Genomic DNA, 13,575 nt, shown 5'->3' on the forward strand with positions numbered 1-13,575 from the left:
CGTAGTAACTTGCATGTTACATTTGAATCTCCATTCGGGTTAATTGGTTTTGTAGCTTTTATGTCTATCTGAAAATATCACACGAGATCTTTGCAGGGTCAATTTCTTCCATTTGAATTGTGAACTGTAATTTTCTCCCTAATCCCTCCCTTTTTATTGAGAGTTCCCAAGAAAAAAAGAACCTGACAGAAATTTGAAATCTGCATGCTAGAATATATACTAGTTTTTTTTTTCTCCTCATTTTGGACCAAAAAGTAGATTATAGCGAGATAGAGTACTTGATATACCTATATAATCACGATGGTACTGGAACTATACTTTACAAGAGATGAGAAGTCCATGTATAATAAGACTAACAACATGCAGCAGCTAACCAAATTTGTTTTGTTAATCACCAAACAGCTATTCTCTGTAAAAAGGAAATTATTGCTCAATAGATATTAACTGATAACTATAAAACTCAATGATGAGAAGGATCCAAATAATTGTTGCTGTGGTAATGTGTTACCCCTTGCAGTTGATCTATAGAGAAGAATCCTCTCAACACTAAAGTTTCCAATAATCAATGTCCAATTTCCCTCTATAAGCATCACAAATTCTACAAATCAGAGGAGAAACTTCAATTTTTTTAGGAAAACCATAATGTTTGGGCCAACTTATGCACACCTTGACTAATTCCATGGGGTACCTGCAACCTCCTACTAGCGAGAAAGAGAGACCTTCATAGAACTGTGAAGTCTTTAACAGCAAGAGGTTCATACCATTGTGGACCAAATCCAGCAGCTCTTCTTGCTTGCTCATTAAAAGGAGGCTTCAATGGCCCTCTGAAATATGTTCTCACAGTGGAGTGAAACTTTTGAATCACTTCATTGTTTACATCACTAGTTTCTTCTGAAGGAAGGTCACTCAGATTTGGATTTGTTGATCTCAAGCAAAGATACTTGAACCATTTTACTCCCGTAGCGCAGTGAGTTATTTCTTCTGGATACACCACATTCTCCAATAACTCGGCTGTTTGATTATCACCACCATTGCGGAAACGGGATATTGTTGTTGGAATCACATCAATGCCTCTGGCCTACATTATCAGAAAATGTGAAGTCACCAACCTGGTATAGAAAAGTGAAAGTGATGCTACAAAATAGAATGATGATGAACTGCATAAAACAAGCTTTAGATCAATACCGTTGTTGGGAAACTTAGATACAGTATATAAGATATATTGGAAGTCAACACTGTTAGTTTCCTTAAGACCTGTAAGTTTTGCTAATACTCAGTTCCTTCTAAGACAAGCATATCTATCATAGATGTCTAAATATGTCTAACCACACGAAATCTCTTTATTACACCCCTGTTTGCATGTTAAACTGGAAACTACTCAAGGATCGCTAGTGTCAGCAGTGAACATTATGTTCGGAATAAACAAATAACTGAGGTTATAATGATACCACAATGCAAAACTGCAGCTGTTTGTTAAAATTCAACCTGTAATGATCATGAATATGATGACAAGTAGCGCCAGATCGCTCTAGTTTGCAGACCGCTGAACTATAATCACATTATAGTTTTTAAGTAATGTAACGAAATTAAAGTGACAATAGATAGTTGAAAAAGCTCATGAATGAGGGGACTTAAATTCTTCCTTAAGTTCAATTTTTGGTTGCTTCATATATGAGTATAAACTACAAAGTTACAGTCAGCTCTTACGTTATGAATGTTTCACATTAAAATGGATGAATCACATAGTGCAAAGGAATCTTGCTTATATTAGAGGCTTATGAATTTTATTATCAAAATTATTGACAAAAGTAAGACATAAAAGTGTGGCCGGACTCTTTCATTTGAGACTTCACAAAGAAAGTGTCTTTTTGTTACTTCATTCATGTATATCCAGATTTCTTTTATCAGGTGTAAGAGATGAAGAGAGAACCTCATGAACACAGTGTTCAATAGCCAAACGAGCCAACAGATCTTTGGAAGTAGCAATGGCTGAATCCCACAAGCCATCATGAGCAGGTAAAGCTCCATAGAATGAACCTAGTTCCTTTAGCCGTGCAGCAAGTAGAGTAAAATGCCGCCCCTCATCTTGTGCAACTTTTACAAAATCGGTGAAAAATTCTCTTGGCATTGCCTGTTGCTTACCGAATCGAGCAATTATATCCTGTAAGATGACCAATGACATATATAATCATCCAGGGATAGTTAATCAATAGTTGCATTTGACAAGTGGGACTCAAAAATGCATAAATATATCCAAGAATGAATCATCAAATAGAGGTACCATTCACCATGCTATGTCACAACAGCACTAACAACGTTGTTAAACGTTTCTCTATCCACGAGTAATTATACAGTGTAGGCAGGCCCATCACCTTCAACTTAAGTTATATATATATAGTTATAGAAACACACACTGAGACACAAAGTTCAAATCTGATTGTCACTGTGAAATTCGTGGGTGCAGTTGGTACCCATACTCACTGGCTGGCTGCCTGTCTTTACTTACCTTCTTTTCAAGAACAACACCATTCTTCTTCTCGTTTCTAGTGCAAAACAATCCATCCCACTTGAGAAATTATATCTAGTCCACTATTTTGTCAGCCAAGTACTACAACAACAACATACCTATTATTATCCCACAAGTGAAGTCTGGAGAGAGTAGGATAACCTTACCCCATAAAGGGTTAGAGGCGTTGTTTCTGATAGAAACTCGACTCAAAAGAGAAGCTTTTTGTAGCAGGACTGCAAGAAAATATGACAACAAGCAAGATACAAAACAAATGAAGCAACATATAGTATTACACAATGTAAACCAAGTACTATTTCGAAAAATCTCAGCATACATTAACCTGCTCTATTACTAATTCATCTTACCATTAAAGATCCTACAAATGTCTTCACAAGCTAATACTTGGGAATACATAACAGAAGCCAAAAAAAGGTAGAGTAAACAAGGAAATAAGGGATTTTTTAAAATTACCCAAGACAAGTCAATAGCCCAGCTTTCAGTGTGTACAAGACTATGTACAATGGCCTGTCTACTCTGCAAGCTTCCCGCTTTCCCAAGCTTCGGCATGAGACTTGGTGACACCAGCTTCACCTGTTCATCATTATTAGCATTTCCCAGAAAATTTAACATACAAGAATGGTAAAACAAGCATTTGGGTCTCTTGGGCATTTCATCGAACAGGTAATAGACATAACAAACAAGAATTTGAGCTAAGTAGAAACCATTACATTTGTAAGACGGGCTGGACGATCAGGAACAGGGAGATCCTCAGAAGGATTATAAGGCTGAAAAATGAGTCCTTGCAGCCATTTGTTTGCTACTTCGTCACCAATGCTAGCCTTTTCAACAGGGTCAGCAGTATTCAGAACTCGCAGCGCCGCTTCAACAAGAGTCTCTTCTGTACCCATCGACTTTACGGGTGGTTTGGTAGGATGGATTACAGAGTCTAATACCCCTTTCCCAATTTATGTGTGGCTTGCATTTACAGATTCAAATAAATTTATTTATCTTAAATTTTTCATATATTCTTTAAATATTTTGAATATAATTTATTGTACTAACATGATTAAAGATATAACTATTACTCAAAAAAAAACAAATTCTTTTAATCATATTTATGGATCGTATTTTTGTAAATAAATATATTTTTATAGATATAACTATTACTCAAAAAAAATCAAATTCTTTTAATCATATTTATGGAGCGTATTTTTATAAATAAATATATTTTTTATAGAAATTACGTAATGTATGTTATTTTTGATACATTAAACAAAACTCTGCATAAAAAATAAATTCAATATAACTAATGCAAATATAATTAATACAAATATTATTAATGTGACCATTATTACTGCCCTCTATCAAATGATTACTGAAATTTGTTAGAGTAGGTCATTTGGTTTTGAAGTATTAGCCTTGTGTTAAAATGTAAATGGGTGTTTTATCATGTTTTATTGAAAAAAATTTTAAAAAAATGATTTTAAAGTAAAAAATAATATTCAAAAATAGAGTTAAGTGTCAAAAATATATTTAAACAATAATTTTTTTTGAATTTCATATCTAAACTATTAGGATTTTAAAAAACACACAAACTATTACTCATTAATTTGAGAAACACAATGCTAACTAGATCAAATGTGTACACACACGCATTTGATCTAAATTTTTCATCCACATGACTTTTTTTTTTTACTAACACTTATTTTTTTATTTTTTATATTTAAATTATTGGAAGTGTGAGAAAAATTTCAGATGGATCTGACCCAAAATTTACATACACGTGACGTTATTTTTTGCTGACTAAACTGTTTTTTCCCTTTTTAAATTTCTGTTTCGGACACTTCAAATAATTTATGTATGAAATTAAAAATATATCTATATATATATAATTTAAATATATTTTTAATACTTTAATTTTTTAAAATTAAAATTCCTATGGACATAAAATGAAAAACTGAGGTTACAAAAAACACAAAATCAAATCAACCCGTAAACTGGATGACAAAAAGTTGAATTAGTAGAACTTCTTCTGTAAATGAGAGCAGTAGGGTTTTGTGGGTTTTAGAGACGATGATGATGGCGAGTTCATTCCCGAGTCACAGACCTGGCGAGTCAACTCACCATCGACTCCTCGATTTCGTCAAAAATGTGCTTATCAATATCTTTGTCTCCCCTTATGCCACTGTATGTACTCTCTAATTTCACTATTATGCTAGACTTGTAATGTTATGCCGGAGCTACACCTTCGTTTTGCTTCAAAATCTGTACTTGTAGTTGAAAATTCACTTAATATGTAATAAATAATTTATAGTAAACAGAGTTACTTGATACCTGTTGCAGGGTGGGAGGTAGCAGGTATTAGGTAGAATTAGTCAATTTTTTTTTAAAAAAAACAAGAATCAATTAAAATGCAGTTTCTAGAATGTAGAACCTATAAACTCAAAATTCTAGTTCTATACGGAAAATTTCTGATACATGTATTATGTAGGTATGTGATATGTATTGTGGAAAAGTACCTGATGTGGAGAAGTGGGACGAAGCTCAAATTGGTCACTACATTGGCATTGGTATGATAACTATTACCAGGGGCGGAGCCAAGATTGTCAATAAGGGGGTTCAAAATCTGAAGAAGACAGACAAATGAACCAACCGAAGGGGGGGGGGGGTCGACATCTACTATTTATACATAAAAAAATATTTTAACCATGTATAAATAGTATAATTTTTCGTCGAAGGGGGTTTGGATGAACCCCTAGCCAACATGTGGCTCCGCCCCTGACTATTACTCTTTTGTTTCATTCTTTTTCTTAAAAAATCGTATCTTGAATATTTTGATGTGTGCTTATTACCTCCGGGAAACATGCTACCTTAGGGGCGGAGGCATAGGTATGCAAGGTGTTCAATTGAATCCCATTCGTTGAAAAATTATACTACTGAAATAGGGAAAAATGATATTTTCTTTTATGCATGTGTAAGTTGTTTAATTCTCTAGGCATAAGAATTTCTTTTTAAATCCCCTTGTTAGAATTACTGGCTAGTACCTCTCACCAACAAAGTTACTGGGTAATTCTGTCCACCAAAGGTTTTATCATATGGGAATAACTCAATTAGTGTTTTTGCCTAAGATACACAACACATACACATAGTATATATGTGTGCAAATACACAAATACATATGTACATTAATACTCATATATAGTATCTATTGTATTTTGTATGACACTCTTCTCTTTTGTGATTCTAAAGAAATTGACATGTTTTTGTCATCAGAAACTCTTTGATTGTATCATTCCTATGTTTCCCTTAATGGCATGCTTTTACTGATATCAATAATATGTTTAGGAACAAGATTTTAAAGGTACTTTGGTATATCACATATATATACATATAGCTTATGCATAAAAAATCTTTCTTTCTTAAACTCCGTGTACAGTCAAACACCCTCATATAAATTGAACCTGAGAGTACTGCATAGGTACCCACTGATTGTTGCTTAAAATTGAAAATTATGTTGAATAGATGTGGCAACTTCGGGAGTGAATGAAGTGAAGGAAGCGTGGGAGAGTCAGCGGAAGGCTTACACATCTGAGTTCATTGAGCTCGATCCTTGTATTGTGAGTCCGACAACTATTCTTTTTTGGCGTATTTTATTTGGTCTATGCTAATTGAACTTGTGAATCCAGTATTCTGTTTATTTTCATTATCAGATTCTGTTTGTCAGTTGGTTTGCTGCTTTGTATTTTACTCTCTTGATCAACTTCTATTGTCTGTTTAAGTAAAATAGCCAAGATGGTTGAAGTGTTATCTACCTCACCTCCAAGGTTGAAATGAACTTTTCCTGTAAAAGATTGAATCCTCGACCCCTCCCCACTTTACTGATATAGTTCACATTTCAAGTAGTCAATGTACAATTACCTATTTGGTCTCTTGCCCTTCCTTCTGTTTCACCAGGAATTTGTTTTAGTGCCTTGATTTTTCTTATCCTTTTCCTTATTTGTGTGATTGGTTGCTTTTTCAGCAATGCAGAGCAGTGTTATTGAGTTAATTGTTTTCTCCAATTAATATTGCCTTTCTTGTGTGACATCATTAACAGAAAGGGGAATTGTACGGATGTTTATTGAGTTCTAAGTTTTGAGGTTTGTTGTATGTTTCTGTCTAGTATGCAGTTAATTGAATGAAGTGCATTTTTTCTGTGCAGGAAGATATAGACTTATATTGGAAGGACAAGGAAAAGCAGGCCGATATTGTTTTCTGCATGCACAATTTGCAGGTTAGCTGTTCTTGTACTAGTATCTTGTTTCTAGCATCTGTTAGTTGCATTGAAATGAATCTGACATTTGCTTACAGGTGTGCTTTGATAGTGAAGAGAAAGCAAGGAGGCTATTGCATACTGTATCATCTTTGCTTAAACCCGGGGGTTACTTTCTTGGTATTACTCCTGACTCATCTACTATATGGTACGAAACTGAAATCGGATGATTGATTCACATATTTGCAGTCTATTTTCTTTTCATCTTGCTGAAGTGGGGTGTCTTTTTTTGGGGGGGTGGGGTGGAACTGCTAAGTGGGGTGTCTTTTGAATGCTTAAAACAGATAAAACTAGCTTTTGTTGTCACTGGTGTTATTAAAAACCATCAATTTTCTACCACCTCTGTATCGGTCAAGTTTGATAACCATCTTAATTTCTGGTTTAGATGAAATGTTTTTGGAGCTAGTTCTCTACTTTTCATATGTTAAATTTTTTTTTTTTTTTGATTTGCACCGAGTGTCCGAGTCTCTTAGAGCCCCGACTAATCCCGGCGGTGCACAGGCCCTCGGCAAGGATTTTCCCGCAAGTGCACCACGGTTAATTCAGGTTTTACCCAGTCCGATGGCCCTCAGAAATTGTTTGCATCCAGTGGGTTTCGAACTTGAGACCTTGAAAGGGAGCAAACCCCAAGGCTCAAGTCAATTGCCACCAGGCCAACCCCTGTGGGTTATGTTAAATTTTTAATTTTTGTGCATTGGGTTGCCTTTCTTATTGTTAATCCCAAAAAATACGTTCTTAATGTTTTCTAATAATTAATACATCAGTTACCAACTATAATATTATCTTGTTATTGCTCTTTCAAAGACAAGCAACAATGCCTTAGCTCCTTAGTGCCTACGCTATAGGGCTAGTTAAGTGAGGCGAAGCACACAACCTGGATTTAACTGAGCTTTCAAGGTCTAAGTGTGCTTCAAATGCCCCTTTGACAGCACTGCATGAAGAGATGAATGGAGAATAACAGAATCTCTAGGTGTTTTGCACATTATAGTAAGTCATGATTCTTCATAGTGATAATTGACATTATTCAACAAATTGAGAAGGACAAAAGTGAGACCCTTGTTTATGGGCTGTAAAATCCTTTTATCAATATCTCAGTTTCCTTTTTGCAGTACCCTCTTGATACTTATTTATCAGTAAACACTTTACCTTGTCAAAAAGAAACGATCAATATCTCATTTTTTCGGGTAGTTGGGTTATTTATTCCTCTTGCTTCTGTAATTGCCTTTATACATTAGATTCACATTAGTTACATTTTCTGGATGAAGTATGACATATATGTTAGAGGCATACTTCAGAATCTATAGTTTAGATCTTGTGCTTTCTTTTGTCATTTTCTTGCCTTTTTGGGGTGTTACAAGTATGCTGATTTCTTGAATATATATTTTTTCAATTAATACAAGTATATCACAATAAGATGCTTATGTAAGTCTACCTAATAAAAGAGGATGCTTATGTAAGTCTAGTAGGCCTGGGGATTTTACTTGGGTTCAAGGCCTTGTTGGGATCCACTCGTGATGGTTCTCTATCTCTTTGCATAAGTCATTTCGTCTCAAGTTTCTGCTTAATCTTGTTTGGTTGTTTGCACGTGGTTGTTATAGGGCAAAGTACCAGAAGAATGTTGAGGCATACCATAATAGGAGCGGTGGGATGAAACCAAACATTGTTCCAAGTTGTATTAGATCAGAAAATTACATGATTACTTTCGAGGTTGAGGAAGAGAAGTATGTAATCCACTTGGCACCCACTTATGTTTGATCTTATTGTGTATCTCTTTTGAGGCAAGTACTTCTGCTGTTGTGAATTTCAGGTTTCCTTTCTTTGGTAAGAGGTACCAATTGAAGTTTGCAAGTGACATTTCTGCTGAAACCCAATGTTTGGTTCATTTTCCAAGCCTGCTCAGGTTCATGCAGCATTATTCTGTGTCAATTTTCAATTGGATTTGTTGTTTTGTGCTACCCTCACCCCTCCCCATGTCTCTATCTATATCTCCCTTGAGACCCCCCCCCCCCTTTTTTTTTTTGAGCTTCCTTTTCCCAGTAAGCGCCATGCCTCCAACTCCAAGCATGATCCACGATGATACTGCTATCTTCCAATGTCCATCCATTTGAAATCATGCTTTTTCGGATATGGGAATAACCAAACCTGCTCTCCTAATGTGAATCTGGGTATTCTATTTTACAATGTTTTACAAACATAATAGGCTATCCATATGTATCTTTGGTTTGTTTGTGTCGTTTTTTTGAGTTTCAGAAAACATTTGTGCTCTTGCATTTCCCAGATGGGAGGAAATATTTTAGCTTAGCTTATTTTCTTATCCTGCCAATGTAAATAAATCCTATAACTAATTCGTCAAGTCATATTCCTCAGGTTGGCCAGAGAGGCTGGCCTTGAGCACACGGAGATTCAGAACTTGACAGATTTTTATGATGATAACAGGTAATAGATTGTAATCTACAACTTCGCCAACATGGCTGTCTTTTTTTGCCATCTTAATCTATCATGGAATTTTACCTAAATTTTTATCACACTATTGATGATGCCATGAAGGTAAAGTGATGATTCTCTTGAAGTTAAACTTTTAAATGTGATAGTTTATTGGGTAGGGAAACTATATACTTCATGGAAATGCTCTTTATGTCAAAAAGTAGTGTATGCATGCCTTGCATAGTACTCAGGTGGATGTAATATTGGGTGTGAACCTAACTTCAAATCAACTTTTTTCATGTTGTTAAGTGTTCTGAACTTGTCTGACCAAGTATACCATAATATTTCCTAGCAAGTGCGAAAGAAAATGGTTACTCATGACTTGAACCTTTTTCCTTCCTTTTATGAATTTAATGGGTCACTTATTGTATACTGTTTTTCTTTTTCTAATTGTAACTATTCTTCCTTCTATTTTGGTTTTTGTTAAACTTTATTCTTCCTTTTAGAAGGTTTATGACGGTGTTAGCTGGACAAGAATGACCGAGCAAAAAGTGGATAAACTTTTATCCAGCCTTGAATTAGTTCTTAAATTAAGGTTTAATATACCACAGTATTATTGTTTTCAGCAAAAATAACTGGTAATTTGATAAAGTTGCTACATTTAGCCTTTCTGGTTCCATTTTCTTATATTATAATTAGTGTCTGTTTATTTAGACCATTGTTTCAAGCGTCTTTAGTCTCCATCAATAAAGTTCTTCTGATACATTGCTTCAATCAGAACTGCTGATCCTTCATTTTACTCCATTCATAGAGCACTATTTCTTGGAATTCTACAAGATGCTGGTCATAACTTTATTGATCCCAGGGGCAGACTTCTTCCCAGATCGTATGATGTTTTAGGTAATCAGTCTATTCACTGCATTGACCATCACCTAAATCTGGTTGCATATTACAACATCTTTCACTCATATCCTATCCTTATGATATTTTTCTTATGCAGGTCTATACACCACATTCATATTTCAAAAGCCTGATCCAGATATTGCCCCTCCACTTACAACTCCATTTTTGCCTGTTGGAAGCCACTATCTTGATGAGGTAACAATTCTACTCCACTTTTGAGGTCTTTGTTCAATTTCATAAGATCTTCAAACTGTGTGTAGGCAGCATAATTATTCATGGAAAGTCCACATAATATATGGTTGGGAAATAAACGATACCATTGAGTTATTGACTCTTTAGATTAGCAGCATCTTGGTTAAAAGAAACACTCTACAGGAGTGGTTTCTTGGCAGAGGACATGCTTGTCTTTTGCTACTTTGTATTACTAGCCTTGCCATGTTATTCCTTGTAGTCTATTGTATAATTAAAGCTCGGTCTCCTCATGATCCAGATGGAATGGCAAGTCATTTTGTGGAATGAAGAGGAGATGAATGGACAGACTGATTCATCTATAGGGTTGGGCAAGATAACTGAGCAAAAAGGGATTTTAGGTCCTGGTCCTGCAGAATTACGGTTCCCCGAAGCTATTTGATGTCATGGTGTAGACATTGGTGGCAGTTTGAAGGATCATGGCAGAAGGGGCATGAGTTCCCATTTTTGAATAGCTATATCAAGATACCAACTAATTCGCATTCACATCGTGTAGAATCCATTTAAGAGGGGAACAAATATCTTTTTCATATTTCATCTTAGTTTCTAGTGTTTAATTTTATTAGTAATCATTATTAAGGCAACAATACTAATTAAGCATAGAACTATTAAAAAAAAAAACAGAATGTATTTCGAAATGCTTTTAATTTCAATTTTGCACAATCTCTTGAGATATTTGACACTTTATACCCGTGCTATTAATCTATAAAGCATTCGCAACTTATGAATTCCAAATATATTTTGCTAATTAAATCTATTTTATTTGGTTCCTTCTTTACAAACTAGTTTATAGTATGAATAGGTCTTTTTAGCAACAACAACAACAACCCATTGGAATCTACAACGTGGGGTTTGGGAAGGGTAAAATGTACGCAGACTTTACTCCTACTAAGGTAGGACGACTGTTTTCGAAAGACTCTTAGCTCAATAGAAGCATAAAAAGAGGTCTGATAAGGCTAAGAAGTTCAAAGCGATATAGAAAAACAAATAACGAAAGGGACATAGATAAAATAGATAATAATAGAAATTAGAGAACAAAAAATTATAGTGCGCTAATATGCTAAGTCTTTTTAGCATGGCCAAATTTGGGGCAATTTTTTTGGGCCAAAAACATGAAATTAATATCTGTTCCAATTAATTTCAATGCAAGAAAGGGAATAATTAAAATGGAAATTTCTGTGTTCATTAATGAGGGGGACAAAAGAACAAAAAGAACACGGCCTTATTTTTTTTCCTTCTTTTTTTTTTTTTTTAAAAGATTTTAACTTCAGTTTAGTTAGTGATAGTATGAAATTATTTAAACAATAAAATCATGCATCTAAAAAGTAACTATAAAAGAATATTTGTTTCAAATATGAAAATGCAACTTGGTAAATATGTCATATATGAATAAATTAAATTACACAAATAATAATATAACAATGAGCAAATATCCAATTTCTTGGGTACTAAACAATTATTTAGTGAAGGAAAAAAAAAGTAACTACCTGTGTACCTGTAACGTAATAATTGGTGCGTACAAAAGACTGTTGTATAACTATAACAATATATCAGTGTAATCGGCGTTTGCCTATGTTTGACTAGAAAATGTAATGACCTAACGCATTGTCATTAAAAATAAAAATAAAGGAATCACACACCCGGTGGGACTCGAACCCACAATCGCCTGATTAGAAGTCAGACGCCTTATCCATTAGGCCACGGGTGCCGCTTTGTTTATGCCAAAATTAATTTTCTACTATAAACTCTTCTGACATCTCTCAACTTATTAAATAACTTGTTTGTCCTTAATCAATAACATACCAGTAATCTCATAAATGTGATATAGGAGAGTAGAGCGTAGGTAAATTTTATCTTTACCTTAAAAAGATAAAAAAAAGTTATTTTCGATAAACTTGGGTGGACTTTTTCTTTATATATTTTGTTATTATAAAGAATTAACGATTTGATTTTTTTTTTCATTTATGGTTGTTTTTCAGTGGAATTATTCATCATTAAACCTCTTTATAAGAAATAAATTTGTATATCTGCTTATTTTTTTCTAACGAAAATATGTTGCTCAGTATAGAACTTTTTAGTTTCAGAATGTTTACATTCAAAATTTTATATAAAGTATTTAACTAATAGTTTTAATGCCCAATAAATAAGTAACTACTTAGACAATTGCTTAACAAGTCATTTTAGCTTAAAAACATCTAAAACAAATCAATTCAAACAGACTCTTAGTCTCCATAATTTTCGCCCATTTCAGTCACGTAAGGACTAACATGACTAAGATTGGACAATTCCAGAAAATCTGGCCTTGATTGTCCGGAGCAAATTTGGCCTATTAATGGTTGATTGCATTACACACGTCTAATTAAATAGTCTTTTACTCGATATATTTTTACCAATACTGCTACCGAATAAATCGCTCCACCTTAATCTCCTTCCCTCACCTGAGCCAGAGGTCCGAGTTTATTTGGAGAGATGTATACGAGTAGTGTGTATTAATAAGACATGTTGTGATAAGTAATGCAAAAATTATTTATGCTAAAAATTCTTGTAAAACAAAATATGAGTGATATCAAAACGCTTTATTTTCTCTAATGCATCCTACATCCTACATACGACCCCTAGTAACATAAGTTTAAATATGACTAATACCAACTCTTCTCCTCTATCTTACTTGCAAAACAAGTAAATACACACAAAAACAGTAAGAAACTAAATTTTATAAACATCTTATATAACTTCTCTATTTTAACTCCGACTGATAAGTATCCAAAAATAAAAAAACCTAAATTGGTTCTATATTTGTGTAGCCACCAAGTAAAACCATCATTTTCGACAAAATTGTTTTTTCATCCCTTTTCTATAATTATTATTTTATTATTTTTAATTAAAATAAAATTGGACGTGATAAAGGAAAAAGAAGTTTTTCTTTTGGGTTGAAGTGGCATAGGTTAAAACAGAAAAAGGATTTTAAAAGGAGATCTTTTTTTCGGCATAATAAATTTAGACGTGATCTAAAAGGAAAAAGAAAGAAAAAAGTTTTTCTGATGGATTTAAGCAATAACTTTTTCTATTATTTTTTTACACGATTTTGTTAAGTTAGCCTTAAGAAACATTCTAGGATTAAGATTCTTTTAACTAATTGAACAGTTTTGTTAATTTAACTTTGGATTAGAATTCTTTT

At 33.8% G+C, this 13,575-nt stretch overlaps 2 protein-coding genes and 1 non-coding gene across 5 annotated transcripts; 1 reads left to right on the forward strand and 2 right to left on the reverse strand.

Moving 5' to 3' along the window:
* Positions 1 to 440: 440 nt before the first annotated feature.
* LOC129899591 (uncharacterized) lies at positions 441 to 3,487 on the reverse strand. Its single transcript, XM_055974600.1, has 4 exons — positions 3,238 to 3,487; positions 2,981 to 3,100; positions 1,931 to 2,161; positions 441 to 1,078 (listed from the first exon to the last, which is right to left on the reverse strand). Exons 1-4 carry the CDS (start codon positions 3,415 to 3,417, stop codon positions 722 to 724), a joined length of 888 nt encoding a protein of 295 aa, XP_055830575.1. The 5' UTR covers positions 3,418 to 3,487; the 3' UTR covers positions 441 to 721.
* A 996-nt stretch (positions 3,488 to 4,483) lies between these two features.
* LOC129899599 (mRNA cap guanine-N7 methyltransferase 2) lies at positions 4,484 to 11,068 on the forward strand. 3 transcript variants are annotated; one of them, XM_055974611.1, is made up of 11 exons: positions 4,484 to 4,696; positions 5,001 to 5,079; positions 6,032 to 6,126; positions 6,711 to 6,782; positions 6,860 to 6,969; positions 8,420 to 8,542; positions 8,629 to 8,721; positions 9,189 to 9,257; positions 10,024 to 10,145; positions 10,246 to 10,343; positions 10,639 to 11,068. In XM_055974611.1, exons 1-11 carry the CDS (start codon positions 4,583 to 4,585, stop codon positions 10,777 to 10,779), a joined length of 1,116 nt encoding a protein of 371 aa, XP_055830586.1. In that variant the 5' UTR covers positions 4,484 to 4,582; the 3' UTR covers positions 10,780 to 11,068. The 3 variants fall into 3 exon arrangements, with proteins under 3 accessions (XP_055830586.1, XP_055830591.1, XP_055830599.1); XM_055974616.1 differs by having other exon boundaries at positions 5,001 to 5,078; positions 6,046 to 6,126; XM_055974624.1 differs by having other exon boundaries at positions 4,485 to 4,696; positions 10,057 to 10,145.
* A 964-nt stretch (positions 11,069 to 12,032) lies between these two features.
* Positions 12,033 to 12,105, reverse strand: TRNAR-UCU (transfer RNA arginine (anticodon UCU)). Its single transcript has one exon. It is a non-coding gene; the product is annotated as a tRNA-Arg (tRNA).
* Between the last annotated feature and the right edge of the window lie 1,470 nt (positions 12,106 to 13,575).

This window comes from Solanum dulcamara, chromosome 1 (genome assembly GCF_947179165.1).
Source record: "Solanum dulcamara chromosome 1, daSolDulc1.2, whole genome shotgun sequence".
Taxonomy (NCBI): domain Eukaryota; kingdom Viridiplantae; phylum Streptophyta; class Magnoliopsida; order Solanales; family Solanaceae; genus Solanum; species Solanum dulcamara.